Source organism: Marasmius oreades, chromosome 3 (assembly GCF_018924745.1).
Source record: "Marasmius oreades isolate 03SP1 chromosome 3, whole genome shotgun sequence".
In the NCBI taxonomy this organism is placed as follows: Eukaryota; Fungi; Basidiomycota; class Agaricomycetes; order Agaricales; family Marasmiaceae; genus Marasmius; species Marasmius oreades.
This window is the reverse complement of record NC_057325.1, coordinates 2,862,770-2,886,229: the sequence shown is the minus strand read 5'-3', so window position 1 is coordinate 2,886,229 and position 23,460 is coordinate 2,862,770. Positions and strand designations below refer to the sequence as shown.

Sequence of the window (23,460 nt, the reverse complement as noted above, 5' to 3'; positions counted from 1 at the left end):
CACCGGGCGGGTGGAACCTCCATTATGCCGAAGATATCTATCCTAGTCCATCATGGATGGTACATACTATCATTACCTTACAATACTTTAATCTTGGATACCCAGCACAAAACAATCTGCGCTATATGCGTTTGCTCTTATCGATGTCGAAGCTCTCTAGACAGCCTCCAACATAGGATGAAGGCAATGAACGCAGCTACTCCTCCAATCCTGAGAGGGGATGATGGTAAAAAAGAGCATGATTGACCTATTGAATATGATTTATACCTGAATATGTAAATAACCGAGTTTGATTTCGCGGCTGCTTCTAACTCTACAAGCTCCTCTAATATGGCTTCCTGATCGCTTGTTTCGTTTCGAATAGAAAGTAACCGCGATAGCTGAGTTGTTACACTTGTAAATTCTGTAGTGTCGACGGCTCGATGCGAGGTACCAGGGTGCTTGCCATGCAAGACACTTTTGGATGGGTCGATTAGAGCAAAGATGACGGAAGAGATGCCCGTTACAAGAAACTGGGGTATAACGATGAATATATTGTGGATTCCCTAAGCGGTCATAAGTGCACAGTTTGAGCAAAGAGTATGGTTTTATTACCAGTATAATTCCAGCCTTGGCGCTTAAGCCACTTCCGCTGGTGACATCGGTATCATCAGATGTGCCAACATCTCCTTCCTCATCCCGCACTTGGCCGACTAGAACGGCTTCTTCTCCGTCATCGTCGTCGTCATGGGGATATTGCGGGTCATCTCGACTTCCGGAAATATCGATCTTGCTAACACCTGCTGCTGCGTTGCCGAAAAGCGTAGATCGCATTTGCTGAGGGGTCTGTTTGCTCTCATCTCCATCGACGTCGTCATCAGATTGATCCTCAATAGTGAACGTTCCCCCTCGTGAGTCGATATCAGAGCGACTCAGCATTGAAAGTTCACGTCGACTCTCTGAGCTGGTCCTGGCGAGGATTACACTTCCGCTTCGTCTCCTGTGTCGCGTATCAACTAATTGAATGGATGTACGATCATCTGCGAGAGCTGAGGGCTCCGTAAGGATTGCCTCTCCAAGCTAAGTATAACGCAACATTCAATCAACATGATGGCAACATTTAGAATGGAACCAACCAGAGCAAAAGGGACCCATTGGGTAATGGCCCAGGAGAACCCTGTCGCCGCGACAAGAATACTTGCACCCGAGACTGAGGATGTGAAACTGCCAAAACCTGTCAACTTATGCCAACAGAGCGATGGAAGGCGGCCTACAATGTGCTGAGCATACAGAGAGCGAACACTGCATGGCCGATTGCCCATAAACTTGCGAGGTGTAATTGCATCCTTTCTGGGATTGCGAAAGCACTAATTTTTCGGAAAATATTTCTTCCTCGGTTGAGTGTTTCTGAGGTAGGGTTGGAGGTCTCATTCATTCCACCTCCGAAGGTGCCGTTCGGGGAGTGCGAACTGCCGAAACCATTCGCAACAGTTTGCTGGTGTCTCTTCTGCTTTCTTCTCCTTGAATTCGTCGACGCCTCAGTGACAAAGTAAGGCAGGGCAAAGTTCATGAACAGTGTTATCAGAGATGAGTAGAACAGCGCACGTGAGCCGAGACGTGATGATTCAGTGTCGAGGGAAGCCAAGATTTCTGGTGTTATGGGACTCGACGAAGAACCAGGTGGAGGTATGACCGAGACCGTCGCATAAAACGCCCTTTTGTTCAAGTCACCTATGTAGACGGAGGTGTAGAAAAGGATGGGGAACCAGCCTAGCCACGCGCTTCGCTATATTTAGGGTAACTGCAAGTAAAATGTTCGTACAACTCACAAGAACTGTATCATACACTAGACCATGGGATTAGGCACGACAACAAACACGATCGCGAAGTAAAACCTACTATCTGTCGAATTACACGAGGTAACGTCAACATATGTATCCAAATGTCTTTGAGCTCCTGAACAAACTTCCGGATCGGCCTACGGAATGGAGGCTGTCAATGTACGTGTCGAATTGATATGATTCATGGCCATCATACCCAGCACTTCCGGATTGAGACTTTTCCAAAAGGACTTTTTCGCGAACCATAGAGGCTGTTGTCAAATGAGTCGAGAGCAAGACAAACGACCCAATTAAGCTGAGCACTTCCAGTTGAGTCGAACCAAGGAAAGAGAGATGAAGAGGTAAATCGAGATTGCCGCTTTCAAAGCGCGTTAGTGCACTTGCGAGTGAATGACCAATCAGAACCACACACACGAAGAAACCAATGACGTTTCCGATAGCAAGCATCTTTGCTGCCCATGCATTTCCCGCAGGTTGAAGTACAGACGGAAGAGTGTCGACTAACAGTGCTCGATCCATCGCTTGGACTAAGAACAGAATAGAGTATTGAGCTTCCGCTTAAAGAGAGATTCACATTACAAGTACCTGCATTTATACTAAAGTCGATCACATATATGGATAGGACTGCAAGCATTATGACGACCGAGGATTCCTGCTTGAAGATTTAGAAAGTTGACACAGCTCTTAGAAGGAACACACCGCTTGTCCAAACCAGCCTGCAACAACTTTTGTCCAACCTAAAAGTAAAAGCGCACCGGCACATACTACTGATCCAATCATCATATATGGTCGTCTCCTTCCCCATTTTGAGGTGTTGTTATCGGCCAAGACCCCTATCAATGGTTGAACAATCAACCCCGAAAGCGGACCTGCAACAAAAACTATGGCCATTGCTGACTTGGAAAGTCCGAGCGAGAGCAAGTATGGTGATGCGTTCGACATCTCAACCGACCATGATATTTGCACTCCAAGCAGGCATAACGTTAAGATCGGGAGATGCAGCCATGTAGGACCTCGAATATGAGAAGATCCAGAGAAATGTCCACCAGAAGATCCTGAATCCAAAACCGTGAAACCACCACCAGTCATGCGAATTGTGAACTAAGGCTAAGAACGAAGTCAGAAACAGGAAGCTTGCGCGAGAGAACGGGAGAAACTGCGCACCACGTCGAACAACTTAGGCCCAATAATGGTTCACCCTCCTGTGGCTCCCTGTTGTATTTGTTCTTGGCAATGAAGAAGAGTTGAGAGTTGTTGCGCTGGGAAATCGTGGGAAAAATAAATTCAGTGATGGACACGTCTGCCTTTAATTATGACAGCCACCAATATACTATTTGCTCTTCAATTTACTTGCAGGCTTCCTGGCGCAATGGTAGCGCGTTTGGCTTCGATTACCAAATGATACCAAAAGGTTGCAGGTTCGAGTCCTGCGGTGGTCATTTTGTCATGGTCTTTTTACATAGCGCTTTGGTAACGACGAAACATTGTATTGCATGATCTTCTAGAGATCCCTATCTTACAGTATAAAGCGTTGTTCTCTGAAACTATAATTAGAATATTGTTCCATCGCTTTCCAACTCAATAGGGGGTCCACCGGTCTCGGGCCTTCTCTGCTTTGCGATTTCTCTACCTCCTTTCCAGGTCGCACTTTCAAGAACTTGTACCAGCTTAAGTTGCTCGGGAGAAAGTCCTAGTCTAACGCGAATGTCCTCCGCGATCCGATCACTAAGAAAACATGAATTTCGGAATCCAAAAGAGCCAGTAGCCGGAAACTGACAGCAAGATGACAGTCAATGCTCTCCATTCCACAACCGCTGGGGCGGCTGCGGACGCTTGCGGCAAACCAGTGTTTTCATTGGTCGGGAGAGCATTGGGTTTAAGAGTGAGCACACCAAAGTCCAAAAAGAGTCCACCTACGATAATGGTCAATGATAAAACAGAACAACAAGGCTTAGATCTACCGTTACGATATTCCGGTAACCCTGTCATGTCCTCCACACCGGTGAATTGCCACTTAGTCGTACGTTCAATCGCTTCAACGACACTGTAGGTCATCCACTGAGTCAGTTTATGGAATGGAACCAAGTCATCTCCCTCTGCCGTAGATGTGCCCTTGAGAACACCACATGGCCATACATCCCCTAGGGAAACATCACCCAACTTTGTACGAGAAGCTGGCCATATGGTGTTCAAGCCATCGCCCAACACGTGCCAAAGGGCAGAAATGTGCACAGTTTTGATCGAACCCTCCAGCTTGGACTGTGTGTTGAGAAAATCTAGAGGAAGAGTCGATCTGCTTGAACACTAGCAAGGGACTAACTCGACGAACCGATCAAATTTCCGGGACGTGGGTTCGTTCCGAACAGACTGGGGCTAGCTTGTAGGGCCAGACCAAGGTTCTTGAGGAGGGATGCTCGACCTTCAAGGCCAATAAGCGGGTTACCCTGTGATACTTGCATTCCCGAAGCAAGAGAATGGGGTGTGATCTTCAATAAAGCCTCAGCTGCCCATCGGTTGCATCAGCCTAGATGATCATAGCTATCCAGCCTTGTCAAACATACCGTCAACACGATATGGTTGATTTGGATCGCTCGAGAACGTGCCATTGGCATACATATAGAAGCTAGCAATGGCAAGTCCTTCTGATCGACCGTATTTCGAACCGGTTTCTTTCTCGTGATAGGCCCAATCCTTGCCAGCTCCAGCGTCAAGCAAGACGGATACGATGAACAAGTCAACTAGACGCTTCCCTTGTTCTTGATCATCGACCGACTCGGCGTTCCATTTTTCGAGGAGAGGGGAGATTCGAGATCCTCCTGCGTCGAAATGCCTCCATCGGCCGTGAGGTGGAATCTAACCGGAACAGTTGATTAAAAAAGCTGATCCATGCGATCCACACTCACTGCCCCAAAGTTTGTCCCAAAATCACGCTAGATTTCAAGCAAACGAGTTTCGATTAGTTATTATGTCCTGTATTCAAAAGGACGGCAGACCGTTATGATCTCCACACAGAACTTGGCTACATCTGCCTCTTTTTCTGGGTGATAATCGAAGTATTCCAGTTTATTCTGTCTGGCGAGTTCAAATACTTGACCACAACGTTCACGTATGGCAGGAAGGGTGCGCAAGTATGCGGCTTTCTGTTCAAGAGGAATTTTTGACGCTAGATGTAGCATGATAGGGTAAAGGGAAGAAGCGTGTTGCACCAGCCAAAGCGAAGTATAGATTGATATAAAAGTAGTTTAGATTACGTAGTGATAAGATAAGATGTCAGCTTCTATCTTCAGCAGCCACTACAAGCCTTGCCAGAGACCGTATCTTCTCCTCTCTTAGGTGGTCGCAACCTGGACGTGTTTCGTCAGACTCAAAAGTCAGGGATTACTTTCAGAGCACACTGACCATTTATTACACGTCGTGGCGCAGTCGACGCACGTTCCTTTCTTGTGGTGTTCTTGGCTATAGATGCAGTTGGACTTCCAACAGTCAATCTAGAATGTGGGTCAGAACGGCCGTTTCTTGAATTGAAGTTGAATGACGCACAATACGGCCTGCGTCAATTGGAAAGGAATGACCGCAGGCATAAGTGATGTAGTCAATTTGACGGTAGCACATCTTTGATCGACTAACGAGGACCAGTAGGAGAAAGCAGGTCTGAGTGGAAGAACTGGATTATCCGAAGAACATTTCGTACGCCTTTTAACAGGTTTCTGAAGATGACCAGAGAGAGGGCACGTCCACCTTGCCTCAGTGGGCGCTTGACTTGCCCGCGTATTAGTCTGGAATCTAGAGGTGAAAGGGAGCATGAATTACATACCTATCACTTCGGATGATTGAGATCTCCTTGGTATGAACGCATTGAACAGCGGCCCGTCGCTGAGAGATTGAATCTGGAGCAGATTCCTACCTCAAGACCACAAGAATGTTCCTAATCGGTCGCTCGGAGTATTTGAGCTCACTTACAACAAACCTAGAGTCAAAAGTCGCCTGTTCCACGGATGGAGTCTCTATCGACGTTGAACAGCTGCTCCAGGCGGATCTGCTATGCACGAACAGGGTCACAAACGCTATCCGGAATTTTAGCGTCAATGGAATACGGCCAGACAGCAAGCGATCGAATGGGTCTGAGGAATTGGAATCCTTCTTGTTATCCGCTAAGGCGAGCGCTCTCCATCTAGTTACTGCATCTTATTCGGCGAACCAAAATCCAGACATGAGTAATTCCGGGGTGAAATTGTCAACATGACGCAGGCAGAATAACAGGCAGAATAAGCATGGCTACGACGCCTGAAACCAACGCCACAACACAGATCATCGTACATTGGAGTTACAATGGCTATATGGTCAATTGTGACGGATAATCAACCACATATATCTTCTTCGTTCTTCCACTTATGTACGATGATTGCGATGATTCACCGGGCGAAAATGAAATCGGGAGACCGTGACTCACCGGTAGCCTTCGATCGTGAGATTGAGTCGCTCTACCACACGTGAACTTGTGCTTGACAAGTTCGCCACCGGGTGGGAGCGGTTGCGACCCGCATTGCTCATACATTCGGGAGATGGCCATCCATGTTTCAAAAGTACTATGGATTTGATGAATGGATCTTTTCCTGAGTCATGTTAATCCCGGCGGTTTGTGCATATCTGACCATATTTGTGCAGTGAATGAGACGGAAGTGAACAGGAAAGACTTACCTGAAAGATATACGTACCCTCCTGCTTTACAATGTTGTCCAGATGCGGTAGGGCTGACTTCAAATAACGTATATCCAAGTTGACATTCCGCTTGATACCACCCGTTCTGGAAGAAGGTTGAGATTCTTATGATCTAAAAGTAAAACGAATGATACATACCTACCCATCAATGTATCCGCGATCCAATTTGAACGCATCCTCCAGCGAAGCCCTCGCCACCCATGGTCTGTACTTCGTACCGCTAATTTTTTTGTGGTGGAAGTGAGCCACAAGGGTAGAGAAAGCAAAGGCCGAAGAACAAAGAAGCTTAGGGGACCTTCGAAAAATCGACACAGCCACATGTACACTACGACCTGGCGGAGTTTGAAATACACAATTTGACAGCGTCGGTTCCCCTTGGCGGAGTTGAATTACATGATTTGCAATGCCTACTCTCTTTTACCGACGATCGTCGGACAGCGGTCTCGGTGAGGAAATTCAACTCTGGTCTCATACAGTAAGTACTACACGATTCCATTTGCCCACACCATTGCACATTGAAGCATTGACCACGTTATAAACGGCGTAGGCTTTACTCCGGGTTCTGGGCTCAGTACGCGACGAAAATGCTGGCTGCTTCGCACAAAGTACACGTCGATCGTCTTCATGGTATATGAGACTCGAATATGGTACGGTACGTTCGGAAGTTCTAGCATTTGGGCAATATACATGGACTGTACCTGGTATTCAATATTCAATCGTCAACAGTATCCCCGCACTGGACAGAAATTCCAAAAACATTGAATAAATCCGCTCAAAGTCCATTATTTCGGATCAAGATTCCCGTTCCTGTATGAGGACACCACATACTTAAAAGAACCATTTGAGCTGTACTCAAGACCATTTCCCATCCTGACACTCTTGCAATGATTCCCTTCGTTTTCCAACTTGCCATTCTTTTGTTCTTCACAGGATTCCCCTCCTCCCAAGCTCTCCAAGTCAATAACACGATCTATATTATCAGTAGTGCCGAGACGCCCTCTCTCGGTCGTCCAGGACTTACACCTATCGGTCAACAACGTGCACAACAGTGTATTCCCAACGTAAAAGAACTCAATTTGCCAACCTATTCTTGAACTCTGAACAAAGACTCTATTTAGGTCTTCGCGAAATTCAACATTGGATTGATTATCTCTTGTAATGGTACGGCAGCCGGCTCCGAGGATGAGGATGGCGACGGTCAAGGGTGCGCTGCAGCAGCGCCAACTGCCCAACCGTTTGCTACTCAGCTAGGGCTGAGTCTCACTACGTGGTCAGTGGTCGGAAAAAAAACCATTGGAGAGGGAGACGGTCTCTGACACATCTCAATTTTTCTAGTGGTGCGGGTGACGACGCCAATGAAGGGTGCGCTAGTAGGTTGATTAATGCATTCGCTAAGAATAGCACTGGTTCTGTCCTCATTGTCTGGGTAAGTTGCCCATCGCACCCTCAATTCAAGAGAAACTGATTGCTTGCCAACAGGACTTTCTGCAAATGGAAGATCTCTTCGAAAACCTTGATATCGACGACGAAGAGGATGACGACGACGATAATGAAGATGGCACTCCCCATTACGACATTATCACCACCGCCTTAAAAACCAAAGTTATCGGACAGTCTTCAATGAATTGTACTGGAATCGACGGCCCAGCGTAACTCAAGTAAACCTGGAGGATGGCCCTTTAAGTAGAAGTATCTCTCATATCCTTACAGGCGGGTAACAACGTGCTCCACTGCTTACTACTGTCCATCTATGCCAAAATACGTAACTTGAACCTGTACTCGCGCGAGCTCAGATATCGTAGTTTCTAGATTCTGGGTACAATAATATCAGAATTGTTTTATCTTGCTATCAACTTGATGTCAAGAAGAAATCCTCTTCCATAAATAGGGAGTCCATCTATCAATCTTTTTAGAATTCAAGTACCACGGTACTCTGAATTAGAATGTAATGCATTTTGTCATAGACTCATACTTACTCACCGTTACAGTTCTGGGTGGCGACTTTCATAGTCCATTAAAGTGATACCTTTGTCACGTGGTGTGACACTTCGCGTCAATTGAACCCAGACATGTTCTATTCCACCACATTCCAACTCTGACCGGGCTCGGGTGCTAGGTTTCTGCGAGTACAAATCATAGAGGCTTGCCTTTGATCAAGGTGACCTGTAACTACCATAAACCGCGATGGGGATTTGCGGGTAAAGGAAGTGAAAACAGGCAAGCATCGGCGACTCGATCCTGCTCGAATTCTATCGTTTGTATTATTTTCACGGAAAAGGCTTCCTTGGACAGGCACGACCTGCGATAGTCCGGTTTTACACCTCGTTTCCGCGTGCGCTCATAGATACAGATATAGTATGAGCCAGCCTTTGATGGTTTGTTGTTTGGAAACGGTACCTCCTGAACCTTCTGCCGACTCAGGCCCAGGACTCAAGTAATGCGGCAATTGAGATTCTGGAGCTTCTTCTCCACTTATTTCTGCTTTTTCGTATCATCAATGATGAAGGCATGTCAGGGGAGGACCACGAAGGCGCGTTAACTGCGGGTAATTAGTCCGCTTCAATGTTGGATCGCTTCTAAGAGTCAGACTGGCGACATCTTTCGCTCACGGTGGCCTCCCAAGCTTTACATATCCGGAAGCGTGTGAATCCTGCAAGGCTTCCGTCAGGGACTACGACCGCACCTCCCAGGGGCACAATACTTATGGATGGTCCCTGATGTGTACTTCCGCATCTGGGCCTTGAAAACTTTTCCTGCCACTTCGTTATTTACAGATTCCAGGAATTGTCGGTCATCCTCGGACGGAATGCGGGTTTTCGAAAACCCGCTCTAATTTCGCCCGTTGCAGGGTCATGGAATGACAGGTAAGTCGGTTTACACATTTAAGAGTCCAATATTGACATTGACCGTCCTTTGTGCTTTCTTTTCTTCGTTTCATTCCTCCAGTACCCGATGCACTCGTTTAAACTCGTCCACTCCTTCCTCTTGATCACCTTTTTCGTAGGGATAGGGTGTCTTGCTGCCACTGCAAAGCCTCCTTACTACATCATCTCCAATGCCGAAACACCCTCTTTTGGTCGTCCGGGTCTGACCCCCGTCGGGAAGAGGAGGGCAGAGGAGTGCATTCCAAACGTAAGTAACTTATGAGTCAACAAATTCTGAAATCTCACAAATTTTTTTACGTGACGGTGCAGCTTTTTTCTAACCTCAATATTGGCCAAATTATCACCTGCAAAGTTGATAAAGACGGTGAAGCCGGACATGAATGTCCCGCTGCTAACGCAACTATAGTTCCACTTGCGAAATTGCTCGGCTTGAACATTACCACATGGTATGCTCTTCAACTTTGTGTCGGAAGCCATCATTTTCATACCTACAACAGCGGCACGGGCGAAGAGTCCAACGATGATTGTGTTCACGACAAGATTCATAAATTCAACCTGAACAGTAACCAATCCACATTGATTGCGTGGGGTGCTAGTGATATGGATGACCTCGTTGAGAATGCCGATATCAACGATAATGGTTTGGATGAAGATTTGCTTGGTCTGCAGTACGTGTCTACATTTTGCGCCTCTTACCTGAAGTCTTGACACGGTTCTTCCCAAGCTCCGACCTCATTTTAATCATTAACGGAGGCAAAACAATCCAAAGCTCTATGAACTGTACCGGAATCGACGGTCCTGCGTAGACTAGTATGGGTTTATCAAGCCTCAATATCGAATAATTATGTGTCCCGGGCCCTTTTCCTTCTGTATGAAGATACCAGATGTGTCGTAAAGTACACATGCACAATGCAAATGGTCGATGGGCATCGTGTTCCCGCATTTGAGGAATGGCATTTCGGACAGATGACTTCTTGCCTCTTGCCTCTTCGCTTGTGCCAGTTCCAGCTCAATTGCAGTGTGAAATACATTCAACTGTTCAACTGATGACTGAAAGAGCAACCAGTTGCGTCGGGCCGCGGGACGGAAGACGACGGAGTACTCAGCTGCAGAAACTAGTATTAGGGAAATAAGTACGAGTGAACATACAAAACTGAAAGGAGTCCAGGGGTGAGAAATAGAAAAGAGGATTTGGAGCGACAGCCTCGATGGTGTTGCGATAGAATCAGACTTACTAAGTACATTAATTTTCCTCAAAGCCTACGGCTACAGAGAATGACTCGGAAGTTGAACATCCCGAGTAGCCCGTTGCGGCGCCAATCACATTACCTCACTTCTTTGTTCACAGCCATCATGTTCCGACGCAATCAGACGCTCTCCTTTCGACGATGCTCACGTTTAATTTCGAATTTTCCCCAGAGGGTGTCCAGAAGAATACATGCTACACCATCTCGAAGAGAAAATGCCGAGCCTTACGATCCTCGTTCGGTGGAACGCGTTGAGGATGAAGTCGACGTCTGTATTGTCGGTGCCGGGCCTGCTGGCCTCAGTGCTGCCATTCGGATAAAACAGCTAGAGCGAGAAAAAGGGAAAGAAGTCAGAGTTGTGGTTCTTGAGAAGGGCGGAGAAGTGGGTTCGTGCCCAAGTTCTATCAGGTCCTTTCGATTCTTGACGCCTTACATTCTCCTCCTTTAGGTTCACACATCCTTTCAGGATGCGTGCTCGAACCTAGGGCTCTGCATGAGCTACTCGGCCCGCCTACAACTTACGCAGACGCATATGGCTCCGAAGCACCACTAGGACAGCCGGCTACAAGTTCCAAGATGTTGCTATTGACGGAGAAAATGGCCATTCCTATACCTCATCCTCCCCAAATGAACAATCACGGTGTGTATCAAGAACGCGATGATTTACATCCCATCTATTGAAAGAGAGCTGCAGGTAATCATATAATTTCCTTGTCCCAATTCACCAGATGGCTCGCTACTGTCGCTGAGGAACACTACGGCGTCGAAATTTATCCCGGATTTGCCGGTGCCGGTTTACTTTTCAGTGAAGAACCGGATGCCGACGATCCATGGATTGGATGGGAAGGGCAATGGGGCAACTCAATCACTAAGATTGGTTCTGCGAATAATGCGCCAACTTGTGGGTTTTTTGGTCGCTACTGTGAGCGAACCTAGTGACGTATTTCTTTCCCAGCGTCCAACAAGGTCAAAAGTGTTCAGGGCGTGATAACGAACGATGTTGGTATCTCTAAAGCAGGATTTCAGACCAGCAACTTTGAACCTGGCATGATTTTTCGTTCAAAAGTTACCCTTCTCGCCGAAGGTGCTCATGGAAGCCTGAGCAAGATTGCACTAAGCAAGTACAACCTAAGGAAGGAAAGTGAGGGCCCAACGTACGGGTTCGGCTTAAAGGAAGTCTGGAGGATAGCCCCTGATGGTAAATACGTCGTTTTCGTGCGCTCTGCGGTTATACTGACCAAAACATAGATGGTTCTGAAGGAGATGGTCGATATAAACCTGGAGAGGTGGTACACACGCTTGGCCGGCCCCTCGATAACTCGACTTACGGGGGCGGTTGGGTTTATCACATGGATAAAGGGCTTGTAAGCATCGGACTTGTGGTGGGTGCCGACTGGAGCAATCCTTACAGAAGCCCGTACCGCGATTTCCAGGTAAAGATGTCTGAAAGTGTCCTTCATCGTAACGTTTCTGACCGCGTCACTTGTCAGAAAATGAAACATCATCCGTATCTTCGGAAGTTGCTCACGCCCTCCAGCTCGCCGAATACTTACACTCCATCGCGGATCGCGTATGGAGCACGAGTACTTGTTGAAGGTGGCTTACAATCTGTACCACTCCTCCACTTCCCTGGTGGGGCTCTCATAGGAGACTCAGCCGGCTTCGTGAACATCGCAAAAATCAAGGGTGTCCACAACTCAATGAAGACAGGAATGATGGGTGGTGAAGGTGCCTTTAACGCGCTCAACTCCAGTGAAGGTGGGATAACACTTTACTTTGCTATAATTTGCTTACATATCAAGGGGCCTAGAGGATTCAACGGAAGAATCAGTGAAACCAGCAAATCTTTCCTCGTACACCGAGGCATTCACCAAGTCTTGGGTTTACGACGATTTACACGAGGTAAGAAATATGCGACCAGCCTTCAATACCAGGCTTGGAGTGTTCGGTGGAGCAATGTATTCTGGTGTGGATAGTCTCCTCTTGAAAGGAAGGACTCCTTGGACATTCAGGCACACGAAATCGAGCGATAGAGAGAAATACATGGTGCGTTTCCAATTTCCTCGTTATAGGCGAATTTTTCACGTTTAATGGATCAGAACGCTACCCCATCCATGGATTCAAGGCATACACAGAAAGCCTCGAGACATAAACCCATCGACTATCCTGCATATGAACCCCCATTGTCGACGGATCTTTTGACTAGTGTATCGCTGACAAGCACGAACCATGAGGAAGATCAACCAGAACATTTACGGGTGGCTACCCTCCGTGAATATGTGCGGGAATGGTATGGAGATGAGGCGAATGTACTTGGAGAGCATGCAAAGGGTTCAGATGAAACAGAAAGCAAAACTCATGAAGGCTTATTGCATGAAAAGCAGAAGCGAAGGAGAGAGCATGTCCAGAAGAACGTCGAGGAATACGCCGGGTTACTTGGGAGAGCATGTCCGGCCGGGGTATATGAGTATGTTGAAGATGAGGTTAGTTTTTTCACCCATTTTCCGGTCGACTTTATTCTTACTTGCACCTCGTTTAAGACTGGTACAAGTCCAGATGGCTGGAATGGAAAGAAGCTTGTTATCAATGCTCAGGTTTGCACATCGTCGCTTCTCTCTAGATGGATACGTACTGACGCTACATATTCAGAATTGCATACACTGTAAACTATGCGACGTGAAGGTTCCAACGCAAGATATTACATGGACTGTTCCCGAAGGCGGCGGCGGGCCCAAATACAGTACGTCCAGTTCGTATCTACACGTCTTGCTTGAAGACCTCACCGAAATCACAGCGGTTACATGATACGACTTCAGTTTCTTGTGCTTATCCGCCGTTCGTCGATGCACCTGTGAGAAGTAGTTACAAAGACACCTGTATTGCATCATTTTCGTAATGTATCATTTACGTTTGCACTTGTTGTCGAGAGCCAATAATCTCACATTCGTACGTCCATGGTGTTGCCGCAAAAACGAAATTTGACGGTGCCTTCGCTCGGTTCGTCGGAATCCTTACATACGGCCCGGAAGGCCACCTACAGATCGATAAAATTATGGTGTCTAAGCATCTGCCTGGCTTGTGTATGGACATTCGCGACTTGGAGATGGGATTCCCTTTCGGCATTCAATTACCGACCGGTCGAGGACTCCTCTTGCCCTCAAACAAATACTTTGATCCCTCGCCAGAACTTGTTCTTCTGGACATTGCTAGATGACGAGTTAAGAACGGACGAGTTCAAAAACCGAGCTGTAAGATGGTTGGGAGGAGCTGTTCAGGTTGAGTGAGTGAATCTCAAGGCATCGCATCCTTTCGCCAACGATTGCAAATCAGGACAGAGACGTTCGACAACATGGATCCGGTTGGCGAAGATTCCAGATGGGAAAACAGGGCCTTTTTTCACCAATACCTTCAAAATGCTTTCCCCAGGGTGTGAGGTGTTGCCAATTTGAAATTGCACATCACACAGATTGAGAATGTTTCTAGACACTCGACTTTGGAACTCACAAAGGTCAATACCTATGGGTTACTATACGTGTGGAAAGGATACGATGTGGCTTTGAAACCCTACATTCTGGCTGCTCACCAGGGTACGTCTCACAATATCTCTGGATTTAGCTTGAGTTAACTTACTTTCGTGCACAAGACGTTGTACCAGTAAATCCAGACACAGTCGACGAATGGGCCTATCCACCTTACTCTGGTCATTACGATGGAAAGTTTTCTCGATTCTGTAAATCCACACCGTATATTGACCCATCGTGGTTTCTATCATGATCAGGCGAACGCGTATGGGGAAGGGGATCAAGTGATGACAAGAGTGGTTTAATTGGCGTCCTGTATGTGACGATCTTCCCCTTTTTATATTTACCTGGAAAACACATGCGATGTATAGCGCAGCCGTCGAATTCCTTCTGGAACAAGGATTCAAACCTGCTCGTACTGTCGTTCTATCTTTCGGTTTCGATGAGGAGGCCGGCGGAAAATACGTAAATTTCGCCCGTTTTTCTTTTCCCTGGAATATCCGTTTCTCAAGTATCGAAACAGGGTGCAGCAGAGTTGGCAAAGTACTTAACGGAAAGATATGGACGCCATTCCTTCGCGTTCATGGTCGACGAAGGCGGTGAGTAAGGTCGCCATGATTATGTTTTCAGTGTGCTTGATACCTGTCATTAGCGGGATTTATGGACCAGTACGGAAGCGTGTTTGCTACGCCCGGTATTGCGGAAAAAGGGTCGGTTGATGTTGATATCGAAGTCGCTACTGCTGGTGGTCACTCGAGCGTACCACCTCGTCACACCGTAAGTGGAGGAAATACAACGACCTGGTATAAATCGGGATTGATTCCTTAGAGCATCGGAATTCTCGCTGCGTTGATCGCTCACCTCGAGAACAACCCTTTTAAATCACATCTTGTGGGTCATTTCCGCGCCCGCCTTTTGTTCCCGACTAAAGTGGTATGAAAGGAACGGGACACACCAATGTACGAATTCGTCGAATGTTTGGGTGCGCACGCGGCGAACCTTCCAGTTCCCCTTCGTAAAGCAATTAAGCGAGCAAAACGGTCGGATAAAGCCTTGAAGAAAATTGAGGAGAGCATTTTCCAGAACCCAGTGTTCAAGAGTCTAGCAGGAACAACGCAAGCTGTTGACATGATTCGGGGCGGAGTGAAATCAAACGCGTTGCCGGAACAGGCGTTTGCTCTGGTAAACCATCGGATCGCTACTACCAGGTAAAACTGCTCTCTTATTGAAATGTTCGAACACAAATCAACACATGTCATGGTCTGATAGTTCTGGCAAAGCTACCAAGATACATGACCGAGATCTGCTTGCAGGGCTAGCCAACAAGTTCAACTTGACTTACATGGCGTTTGGCGAGCAAGTGTCGGATGAAGATGTGCCCTCTAAAGGTCGCCTTACCTTGTCATCATCTACAGTGCTCGAACCAGCTCCAGTTACACCGACCAAGGGTGAGAACGCAGCACCGTATCAGTTACTTTCTGGGACTATCAAGGCCGCGTACAACGCTCACAGGTCACTCACTGACGACGACGACGGTGTCATAGTTGCTCCAGGGATGATGACGGGTAACACAGGTGGGTACTCTACGTGTCTCAAAGGAAATGGAGTTCATACATGCCTTCGTAGACACAAAGTTCTACTGGGATTTAACGGAGCATATCTTCCGATATAATCATCTCAATACCGGAAAAACCGGTAACCCTCTGGGAAGCGCACACACCGTTAACGAATGTTAGTCCCCTCATAAGGATCTTTACTTTGCAGTGGAAACTGACACGATTTTTCGCCCTGTCAGCTATCACAGCCGATGCCTTTTTGGAGATGATTCAATTCTTCGGAACTCTTATACTCAACTCTGACGAGACTAAGGCATTCTGACATTGTGATAAATAAATCCAATACAGTGGGCAGGTTGACCTTTGAATTCTCCTCAATCCCTTAGGTATTAGGAGTGGTGACCGGTGACCATTCCATGGACCACTGTCAGCGGTAGCGAAACACTACGTCAAAACACGTTCGCGTCGATGGAATGAATAAAGATTGCCCGAGCCTTCCGATAATAAAAAGCACACAGAATCATGCAATAACAACGCAAAAAGAAACAAACCACAAGATCAAGACTGAAAGAACTTCCTCGACGGAGTATTTACAATCCCAGTGCTGTCAAAACTCATACCGAACTCATTCAACTTCCTATGAAAAGCTGTACGGACATCCCATTGCTAGTCTGTTACAAAGTCGTTGGGCAAGAATTTGAGGAGAATGTGCTTGCCAGGGTAAAGCCTGGAGGCTTAGTTCCTTTTCTTTTCCCTTGGCTTGTTGCTCTAGAGAGTAAGGGATATCGTCATTCTCTGTTTTATATTGCCTGCTTTTCGATGCTTCCGTAGCGGTACCTCGTGAGCGCTTAATTTTTCACTGCGCGGGCGGAGTTTGAAATTAGCCGAAACCCAAATCTTGTGAACACGTGCCCTTGCTGCGTCGCAGAATTTGAAATTGGAAGGCAAACCTGCTCGAACCTACAGGCCTTTATCGATACTTTGATGACACGGCGTCGCCTCGACCTCCATGTTTCTGCACTCAATGATGCCGAGTATAATCTGTATACCTCAAGTTTGGCCGATATAACCCTTACCGACAAACAAGATCTCAAAGGGCATGACGACACCTACTATGAACAACTCTCTCTCAGTTTGCGCGAGGCAAGGGCCTGGTTGAAAGGAAGATACTCTCATCTTCCATCTACGGTGATTGAAAACGTTAGTTCTGATAGAAATATCTGGCAAGCAAAGGTCAACAAACTGAAACTTCCCTCAGATTTTACGATTATTCTCTCCGGATCTATCGCAAACCGATAACCTATCCGGTGGCCAATTCTTCGCTGCGCAAAGGCTGGTGGTGCATGCAGAATCCGGAAAAGAAGTTGACCGTGCACTGGCGTTTGTTCAAGGTAATGCACACGGACAATAATCTTAGTCTTGTTGGTTTCGTTAACTGGGTTATCATTTACATCAGCTCATCCGACAGATAGACCTGTTGCTCGCCTCCCGTCTCCTTCCCAACAGCCTCTTCTATTAACAACCTCTCGCAGGTCCACAGACGCGGTACATCCGACATCCAGTAATGTCGACAACGCGACCAATAACCCATTCACCCCTCCTCCACAACATCCCTCAGCAACTAATAATTCTTTCAGTCTTGGCCGTGCGAAGTCTAATCCAGGTGGCCCACCATCCGTCAGATGCCATGCCAAAGCAGCGGACTCAATTCCCGGCAACAGCAAGCTGCCACCACTACCTCCACGAAAACCCGGTTCATCTGCCGTCGTACCACCTCCGCGGCATGGATCACTCGCGTCGACTTCCCCCTCGCTTGTGACTCCTTCAATGGTATCATCGAAAACAGTTCCCATTACCTCTAGTCCTCATCCACCAGTGGTACCACCCAAACCCACGCATTTTACTCATACCACCTCAACTTTAATGAAACAGAGTTTGCAAGCTTCTAAAACCGGACAGACAATGAAGAAGGCAGAAGAGCAATTGGAGAGGGAACGCGTTCTTCAGGTCCTCAAAAGCTCATCATCCTCACCGTTTTCGAATTCTACGCCTTCGAGGAATCGCAGCGTCAGCCCGAGCAAGCCAGGTGGTTTGTCTGCATCCTCATCTTCGACTTCAAATCCCGACCTAGATCAAGATTATACGAGCTCTCAGGCTCCCCCCTTACCCAGACGACGCAGAGCTTCTCCGTCAGCTTCCTTTTCCGATAGTTCCTTTCAACAAGTAGCTTTAGCTACAACCTCTTCGCACTCAGGTTCTAACACAAACCCCTTCCTGCGCAGCCCATTTTCTTCCTCTTCCGATCATAAAGCCCAGACATCCGCATTCTCGTCATCAACCCTTCCTTCATCGTCGGTATCCCTTCCTAGCACGCCTAACCTTCCCCCACCAAAGCATCCCGATCAGAGCCATCGGAAGCCGCCTCCGCCCGTTCCGTGGAGTCCGTTTACTCCTGATGGGGCCGTTATAGAGGTCATCGACACCAGAGCCTCCGAGTCAAATCAGGCACACAAGCTGCCGCAAGAAGACACCTTTATTTCAGAACCCCTCGAGTGTATCCCCAATTCAGTGGCAAAATCTGCGGGCCCATACATCTCTGTGTTCAATTCGGAGATAACTCCAACCGCTACGCCAATGAGAAAAAATGACCGGAATGAAGAAAGTCCTACTGCTAGACTTTTCAGATCAAAGTCTATGCACCATCCCACTTCCGTTGCGTCGCCCTTCTCACCTGTGGGTGACTCACCTGGTGACAGCCCTCTGCCGCCACCTATCAGAAGAAAACGGCCCGAAAGCGTCCAAGTTTTACCTGGTAATTCATCACCGAGTTCAGCTTCCTCTATCACGTCTGGTTGGATGAAGCATAGCACCACCAACCATCTCAAAGATAACCCCGTAAGTAACCGACACACTGTAATGCATATTTCGTCTCACTTCTGGAAATTTGGGAACAGAGGATAGATGCGCATCGGAAGGGTCCTTCTTTCAACCACGACGAGTCGCGACCACACGATCCTCTCAATTTGAGGTCGATTGCAGCCTCCCTTTCCCCTCAGTTACAGCAGATTCAGCCCAAGCTTGATAAGGCCAGGTTCAAAGCCGAGGCTGGTCTGAGCCGACGAGGTTTCATAATCAATCCCAGCATGTCGAGAAGAAAAGAGGATCAAGAGGGATTGATGAGTGGAGAAGACCGGTTTTCTGAGGTTGGTGAGGATGGAGACTTGAGGAACGGACAGGAACAAGGAAGCAGATATAGACCGAGAACGGTGGGCGATATCGGGGCGTCTGGATGGGAGGACAATATTGTCCATAGCGACAGTAGTGACGACAATTCTGAGAATGTCGGTCTGGATAGACACTGGAAGGCAAAACAATCACGAACTGCGACAGGTCGCCGGGAGCGTGACGTGGGTGGTGCAGCTGACGGTTCTGATGTGGGCGCGGAGAAGGATCACCTCAAATGGCCTGTCAGTGAAGGTGAGGGTTGGAGACGTTTGTGATTTTCTGTGCGTTCGTGGCCGGTTTTTCACATATGGACTGACATTTTTTACTTCAACTTAAGCAATGTGTATTTTTGTTCCAACACTAGAGCTAACGTATATTTATCGATGCATCATGGATTCTTGCAATGTTTCGACATCTCAAAAACACTCAATACCGCGGACGATCATGTGTGCCGGAATCTGACGCCACCGGAATCTATATTCTTCCAACAAAAACTCAGCCCGGTTTCTACATCCTTCACGTCCACAGCATATCCGATATTGTTGAAAAAACCCTCACTCGTGCCCTACATGTGATCAAAGAGCAATTGATTTTCTGCGAAGGCAAGAACCTGGGTGTCAATCCGACTCACTCAGCTGGACTGAATGGCGGTCCGGTCCAGAGGCAGGTCTCACCAGCCTAGGAAGCTTCGGGACATATTGATCCGAGTCGTTGACTTGAAGTAATCGGAAGAGGATAATATGAATTGCACGGAACAGCACTACTGCGTCAAGGATCTCATAACTTCTAAGTTGAGTCAAGATATCCTGGAATATATGTACCCTCTCTTTTTTGTTAACATTCACGTAGGATTGAAGTGCTGAGGGTATCATGCAGACTTAATCGGAACTGTGAACCCCCGACTACCTTGTGGAGGCTTGCGATAGTATCGTTTTTGGAACAATTTCGGAAACCCTTCTCATGTGGTGATGTTTACCATTCGTCCTTGGCCCGTTCTCAGTCTGACCTGAATCTGCGTTCAAGTCTTAAGTACAAGAATCAGTCACTGGTACTACAAGCCCACAATACCCCATGATATCCCCACCATGTTCTCTGCGTTGAAACTGAGCTGAAACGTGATTTTATGGTGGAGCTGATAACGCCATCCACTCGTCTTCTTTGGATTACTTCTCTTGATATATTGATTTACGATTTGATGTTCTCAAGAACCGAACCGAGTACCAACCTTCGTCCATATGGCTGTAACGACACTCCGGCAGCGATATCGGTTGCAATCCAATGATTCCAATCCAAGTCTAAGGTTGGGCTAAGGCGTGGCAAACGGATTGTCAGAGAAACTTCTACCTTGGTCTCAGTACCATGTTCACTACATCTTTTATCGCCCTCGTCCCCGCCAACTCAGCGCTTGCCGGTCAACGCACAACTTGAAGTCACAAGAAATGTGGCTGCGCCAAAATCCATACCTCGAACTGCGTCGGAGTTAATTAGATATAACGGATGGACTCTGTGGCAAACTTACCTTCAATAGCCCTGGCAGATTTCCCATCAGGAATCGCGCAAAGTTACTGGCTTTTCGTGACTTTTTGCCTTTTTCCAAAAGTCATGGGATGACGGGCATCCTTGCTGTAAGAAGTCGGTACACGAAGTATTCACTGAATTACATGTGGATTGCATGTGGATTATTGTATGTGTTGGCAGGAAGATCAGGACATTCACGATGACGCACGGGTCACCAGCGATTTGGGTATCCTTTCTATCGGCGTTTCTCGACCGTTTCCGACTTCAGCAGGATTCAGAGAATCGCATTTCTTCTTGCACGCACAAAATCGACCTTGAAAGCGGTCACCGGGAGCTACTGGTACTCTTCCGAAGTCAGTATCATGGGAACGTAGACTCTCGACGTCAGCGCTATATACAGAGATTCTAAATCTCAAGTTAATCGTAATCTATGTGCTCGGAGCCGCTCGACAAGGCCCTTTCGGATTGAGCAACGTGGCAGTAGACGCGACTACACGAAGGTTCATCAACTCTCAACTCTCAGCAACCAATACGGCGTCACATAGCTTGATCTACAAGCAGCGGTATCTGGATGAGATTATGAGATAGAAAAGTCTGAAATGTATCGGTACGGGTCTCAAAACTTTGAAGCTAGCACGCTGAACCACCGATAAGGACTGCATGTGAGTTATGATTGTGTTTAACAGCATCGTTGAACGCATGAGACTGACATTGTTATCGGTGCATTAAGTGTATCATGCTGGTCAAAAGTGAATTCAAAGCTCCAACAGTTACCTCTCCAACTCAATAAATCCAACCATTTTTGGCTGCCATGCATTGGTTTGGGAACAATCTCGGCCTGCTTATTCCCCGCTTCCCGCTAGTGCCCTTCCCTGGCTCAGGTCATTCTCGGTTGCTCGTTCTTCGAGGCCAAACAGAATACTAGCAGTGCTCGCATCTGTGCCCCGTCCTCAACACAATCCTCAGCATGAATTTCATGGTGCTTTTGGTCAACATCACCTCTCTCTTCGCTTCCTCAGTCTGTGGCCCGCGAAGTTTATTATAGATGTCGTCCATTCGGTTTGTGCTTCTCAAACGGATCACGATCATTCTCAACAGTATCACCATATGTTCTTGCCGTAACGACACCTCGGCAGGCGATATCGGGTTCAATCATTTTTAGGATGCAGAAGGCTACGAAAATGTATAAAACCTACAAGGAATAGAGACGGATTGCCAAGTGCCTCAGTACTCGCAGAGACCTCCACTCCCACTCTAGCTTCAGTACAATGTTCTCTGCATCTTTCGTCGCCCTCGTCCTCGCCAGCTCAGTGCTCGCAGGCCCGATGAAGAGGTTCGGTGGCCTCACCGTCGACCTTACTGGTCCGAGTAACGCTGCAACTGTCGATGACCTCAAATTCACGGCCACGGTCAAGAACTCCGGAAGCGAGGCAGTCAAAGTCCTCAAATACGGTACTATTTTGGACGAGAAGTTGCCGACTCGCTCCTTTACCGTGACGAAAGATGGTACCGCGGTTCCTTTCACTGGGATCAAGGTATGATGTATCCCACAGTGAATTGGGACTTCGCTCATTGATTCTGGTAGCTCTCTGTGTCCCTCGAGGAAGCTGATGACAGCGCGTACGCCGTCATTCCTGCCGGAGAAAGTGTCACTGTCAACCACAATGGTAAGATGGGTGTTCATGGTGATATCCTCATAACACTCACATGTATCCACAGTTGCTTCTCTCTTTGACTTCGCCTCCGCTGGTGCTGGTACCTTCAAATTCGAGCCTGTCACCACTTTCCAAGTCGCAGGGTCTGAGGAAAAGGTTGTCTCGCTCGCCGACGTCGAGGAACTCGAGGTCGGCTCCAGTGCTGTCGAAGTGACATTGAGCGGCACACCCGAGAAGCGAGAGCTCGTCCCTTTAGAAAAACGTGCTAGGAACATCTGCACGACGAGCCAAGCAAGCTTTATCTCTTCTGCGTATGTATCGCCCTCATGAACAATGATGTCGTCTGACCTTCGTTGTAGATACACTGAGGGCAAGCAAATGGCGAGCGCCGCCTCCAGCTACGTCTCCAGCAATGGCGCCAATTCTCTCTACACCTCATACTTCAAGACCACCTCCACCTCTACTGTCAGGAGCGTCCTCTCTAACGTAGCTAACGAAAATTCCTCAACAAGGACGTAAGTCAAACAGAGTCATTCAAAACTATAGATTTCTTTGTTGACCGGGCAATCCACTGCAGCCTCGATTGTCGTGACGCACTAGGTGCTTGCACGAGCGGCGTTATTGCTTACACCGTGATTTCCACCACCAACGTCAGTCTTTTGTTCCGCCAATATGTTAATGTTTCTGACGTATGTGTACACTACAGGTTTACTTCTGCAGCATCTTCTTCCAGGAAGTTGCACAGAGTCGCTTGTGCGACGGTGGTACCACCGTCGCAGCCCGAAACATTCGTGGTGCCACTGTCCTCCATGAGGTATGGAATTTACCCTGTCACTCAATGTCCAATCCACTGAAGCGTCGAATTCTCCCCGCCATAGCTCACTCACGCCACTTCTGGAACGGATGACATTGCTTACGGATGCTCAACCGATCGAAGTCTCTCCGCGTCGCAGTCTGCCGACAACGCCGATAACTACAACGTTAGTGTCCGCTCAGTTTCGACTGTTTTGATTCGAAGACTGACGATTATCGTGCTGTTAGTGCTTCTCTTCTCAGGTCTGGCAAGACACCCAGTGCTAAGCACGACTCGATTTCGGCTCTTGTTGGGCAGTATATACTTCGAGAGTAAATGTAAAACTTTTGTACATTGTAAGTTTGCGACAATCCACATTGTGTTGCAAGGTTAGTTCTACAGCCCGCCACTTCTTTCAGCCCCTGCGTTGCACTTTTCAGTCATCAAACCAACAATGATACACCGTCAAAGGGTCGATAGCTACTAGGAGAAAAGATGTCGAAGCCAATGATTTTCAACGT

The 23,460-nt window shown here is 47.5% G+C and overlaps 10 protein-coding genes and 1 non-coding gene across 11 annotated transcripts; 7 read left to right on the top strand and 4 right to left on the bottom strand.

Moving 5' to 3' along the window:
* Window positions 1–137: 137 nt before the first annotated feature.
* E1B28_006275 (uncharacterized protein) lies at window positions 138–3,083 on the bottom strand (the record flags this gene model as incomplete). Its single annotated transcript, XM_043150917.1, has 12 exons — window positions 2,985–3,083; window positions 2,520–2,927; window positions 2,406–2,472; window positions 2,233–2,347; window positions 2,017–2,178; window positions 1,879–1,957; window positions 1,809–1,825; window positions 1,254–1,760; window positions 1,116–1,203; window positions 595–1,059; window positions 268–545; window positions 138–210 (listed from the first exon to the last, which is right to left on the bottom strand). The coding sequence occupies exons 2-12, from the start codon at window positions 2,907–2,909 to the stop codon at window positions 138–140; spliced, it is 2,241 nt and encodes a 746-aa protein (XP_043012007.1). The 5' UTR covers window positions 2,910–2,927; window positions 2,985–3,083.
* Window positions 3,084–3,175: 92 nt separating this feature from the next.
* On the top strand, window positions 3,176–3,259 carry E1B28_006274. Its single transcript has one exon. It is a non-coding gene; the product is annotated as a tRNA-Arg (tRNA).
* A 111-nt stretch (window positions 3,260–3,370) lies between these two features.
* Window positions 3,371–4,996, bottom strand: E1B28_006273 (uncharacterized protein; the record flags this gene model as incomplete). Its single annotated transcript, XM_043150916.1, has 7 exons — window positions 3,371–3,545; window positions 3,598–3,733; window positions 3,782–4,096; window positions 4,150–4,323; window positions 4,382–4,673; window positions 4,724–4,750; window positions 4,814–4,996. 7 exons carry the CDS (start codon window positions 4,994–4,996, stop codon window positions 3,371–3,373), a joined length of 1,302 nt encoding a protein of 433 aa, XP_043012006.1.
* A 94-nt stretch (window positions 4,997–5,090) lies between these two features.
* E1B28_006272 (uncharacterized protein) lies at window positions 5,091–5,401 on the bottom strand (the record flags this gene model as incomplete). Its single annotated transcript, XM_043150915.1, has 3 exons — window positions 5,091–5,164; window positions 5,220–5,308; window positions 5,361–5,401. The coding sequence occupies 3 exons, from the start codon at window positions 5,399–5,401 to the stop codon at window positions 5,091–5,093; spliced, it is 204 nt and encodes a 67-aa protein (XP_043012005.1).
* Window positions 5,402–6,443: 1,042 nt separating this feature from the next.
* On the bottom strand, window positions 6,444–6,715 carry E1B28_006271 (uncharacterized protein; the record flags this gene model as incomplete). The annotated part of the gene is made up of 3 exons (XM_043150914.1): window positions 6,444–6,467; window positions 6,519–6,624; window positions 6,678–6,715. 3 exons carry the CDS (start codon window positions 6,713–6,715, stop codon window positions 6,444–6,446), a joined length of 168 nt encoding a protein of 55 aa, XP_043012004.1.
* A 219-nt stretch (window positions 6,716–6,934) lies between these two features.
* E1B28_006270 (uncharacterized protein) lies at window positions 6,935–8,388 on the top strand. Its single transcript, XM_043150913.1, has 6 exons — window positions 6,935–7,014; window positions 7,087–7,186; window positions 7,318–7,600; window positions 7,658–7,809; window positions 7,875–7,965; window positions 8,019–8,388. Exons 3-6 carry the CDS (start codon window positions 7,424–7,426, stop codon window positions 8,190–8,192), a joined length of 594 nt encoding a protein of 197 aa, XP_043012003.1. The 5' UTR covers window positions 6,935–7,014; window positions 7,087–7,186; window positions 7,318–7,423; the 3' UTR covers window positions 8,193–8,388.
* Window positions 8,389–9,109: 721 nt separating this feature from the next.
* Window positions 9,110–10,625, top strand: E1B28_006269 (uncharacterized protein). Its single transcript, XM_043150912.1, has 5 exons — window positions 9,110–9,403; window positions 9,486–9,671; window positions 9,734–9,870; window positions 9,922–10,092; window positions 10,149–10,625. The coding sequence occupies exons 2-5, from the start codon at window positions 9,492–9,494 to the stop codon at window positions 10,228–10,230; spliced, it is 570 nt and encodes a 189-aa protein (XP_043012002.1). The 5' UTR covers window positions 9,110–9,403; window positions 9,486–9,491; the 3' UTR covers window positions 10,231–10,625.
* Window positions 10,626–10,763: 138 nt separating this feature from the next.
* On the top strand, window positions 10,764–13,605 carry E1B28_006268 (uncharacterized protein). The gene is made up of 11 exons (XM_043150911.1): window positions 10,764–11,057; window positions 11,120–11,311; window positions 11,366–11,572; window positions 11,627–11,869; window positions 11,920–12,104; window positions 12,162–12,429; window positions 12,482–12,717; window positions 12,771–13,154; window positions 13,212–13,265; window positions 13,321–13,411; window positions 13,466–13,605. The coding sequence occupies exons 1-11, from the start codon at window positions 10,778–10,780 to the stop codon at window positions 13,474–13,476; spliced, it is 2,151 nt and encodes a 716-aa protein (XP_043012001.1). The 5' UTR covers window positions 10,764–10,777; the 3' UTR covers window positions 13,477–13,605.
* A 20-nt stretch (window positions 13,606–13,625) lies between these two features.
* On the top strand, window positions 13,626–16,070 carry E1B28_006267 (uncharacterized protein; the record flags this gene model as incomplete). Its single annotated transcript, XM_043150910.1, has 13 exons — window positions 13,626–13,951; window positions 14,002–14,100; window positions 14,155–14,258; window positions 14,315–14,401; window positions 14,450–14,507; window positions 14,564–14,657; window positions 14,716–14,791; window positions 14,845–14,969; window positions 15,021–15,083; window positions 15,135–15,400; window positions 15,462–15,766; window positions 15,819–15,923; window positions 15,988–16,070. The coding sequence occupies 13 exons, from the start codon at window positions 13,626–13,628 to the stop codon at window positions 16,068–16,070; spliced, it is 1,791 nt and encodes a 596-aa protein (XP_043012000.1).
* Window positions 16,071–16,673: 603 nt separating this feature from the next.
* On the top strand, window positions 16,674–20,437 carry E1B28_006266 (uncharacterized protein). Its single transcript, XM_043150909.1, has 6 exons — window positions 16,674–16,948; window positions 17,007–17,139; window positions 17,205–18,643; window positions 18,703–19,763; window positions 19,823–19,938; window positions 19,997–20,437. Exons 1-4 carry the CDS (start codon window positions 16,733–16,735, stop codon window positions 19,246–19,248), a joined length of 2,334 nt encoding a protein of 777 aa, XP_043011999.1. The 5' UTR covers window positions 16,674–16,732; the 3' UTR covers window positions 19,249–19,763; window positions 19,823–19,938; window positions 19,997–20,437.
* Window positions 20,438–20,889: 452 nt separating this feature from the next.
* On the top strand, window positions 20,890–23,256 carry E1B28_006265 (uncharacterized protein). The gene is made up of 9 exons (XM_043150908.1): window positions 20,890–21,153; window positions 21,222–22,026; window positions 22,077–22,158; window positions 22,211–22,457; window positions 22,506–22,661; window positions 22,724–22,796; window positions 22,853–22,960; window positions 23,025–23,126; window positions 23,188–23,256. The coding sequence occupies exons 2-9, from the start codon at window positions 21,760–21,762 to the stop codon at window positions 23,224–23,226; spliced, it is 1,074 nt and encodes a 357-aa protein (XP_043011998.1). The 5' UTR covers window positions 20,890–21,153; window positions 21,222–21,759; the 3' UTR covers window positions 23,227–23,256.
* Window positions 23,257–23,460: the final 204 nt, after the last annotated feature.

Bases quoted from the DNA above. Each gene is read 5' to 3' on its own strand.
- E1B28_006270 (XM_043150913.1), top strand. From the start codon at position 7,424: ATGATTCCCTTCGTTTTCCAACTTGCCATTCTTTTGTTCTTCACAGGA. The intron at 7,601-7,657 runs GTAAAAGAACTC...GACTCTATTTAG, and splicing joins CACAACAGTGTATTCCCAAC to GTCTTCGCGAAATTCAACAT. The intron at 7,966-8,018 runs GTAAGTTGCCCA...GCTTGCCAACAG, and splicing joins GTTCTGTCCTCATTGTCTGG to GACTTTCTGCAAATGGAAGA.
- E1B28_006269 (XM_043150912.1), top strand. From the start codon at position 9,492: ATGCACTCGTTTAAACTCGTCCACTCCTTCCTCTTGATCACCTTTTTC. The intron at 9,672-9,733 runs GTAAGTAACTTA...GTGACGGTGCAG, and splicing joins CAGAGGAGTGCATTCCAAAC to CTTTTTTCTAACCTCAATAT. The intron at 9,871-9,921 runs GTATGCTCTTCA...TACCTACAACAG, and splicing joins GGCTTGAACATTACCACATG to CGGCACGGGCGAAGAGTCCA.
- E1B28_006268 (XM_043150911.1), top strand. From the start codon at position 10,778: ATGTTCCGACGCAATCAGACGCTCTCCTTTCGACGATGCTCACGTTTA. The intron at 11,058-11,119 runs GTTCGTGCCCAA...CTCCTCCTTTAG, and splicing joins TGAGAAGGGCGGAGAAGTGG to GTTCACACATCCTTTCAGGA. The intron at 11,312-11,365 runs GTGTGTATCAAG...AGAGAGCTGCAG, and splicing joins TCCCCAAATGAACAATCACG to GTAATCATATAATTTCCTTG.
- E1B28_006266 (XM_043150909.1), top strand. From the start codon at position 16,733: ATGACACGGCGTCGCCTCGACCTCCATGTTTCTGCACTCAATGATGCC. The intron at 16,949-17,006 runs GTTAGTTCTGAT...AACTTCCCTCAG, and splicing joins CATCTACGGTGATTGAAAAC to ATTTTACGATTATTCTCTCC. The intron at 18,644-18,702 runs GTAAGTAACCGA...ATTTGGGAACAG, and splicing joins ACCATCTCAAAGATAACCCC to AGGATAGATGCGCATCGGAA.
- E1B28_006265 (XM_043150908.1), top strand. From the start codon at position 21,760: ATGTTCTCTGCATCTTTCGTCGCCCTCGTCCTCGCCAGCTCAGTGCTC. The intron at 22,159-22,210 runs GTAAGATGGGTG...ATGTATCCACAG, and splicing joins TGTCACTGTCAACCACAATG to TTGCTTCTCTCTTTGACTTC. The intron at 22,662-22,723 runs GTAAGTCAAACA...AATCCACTGCAG, and splicing joins GAAAATTCCTCAACAAGGAC to CCTCGATTGTCGTGACGCAC.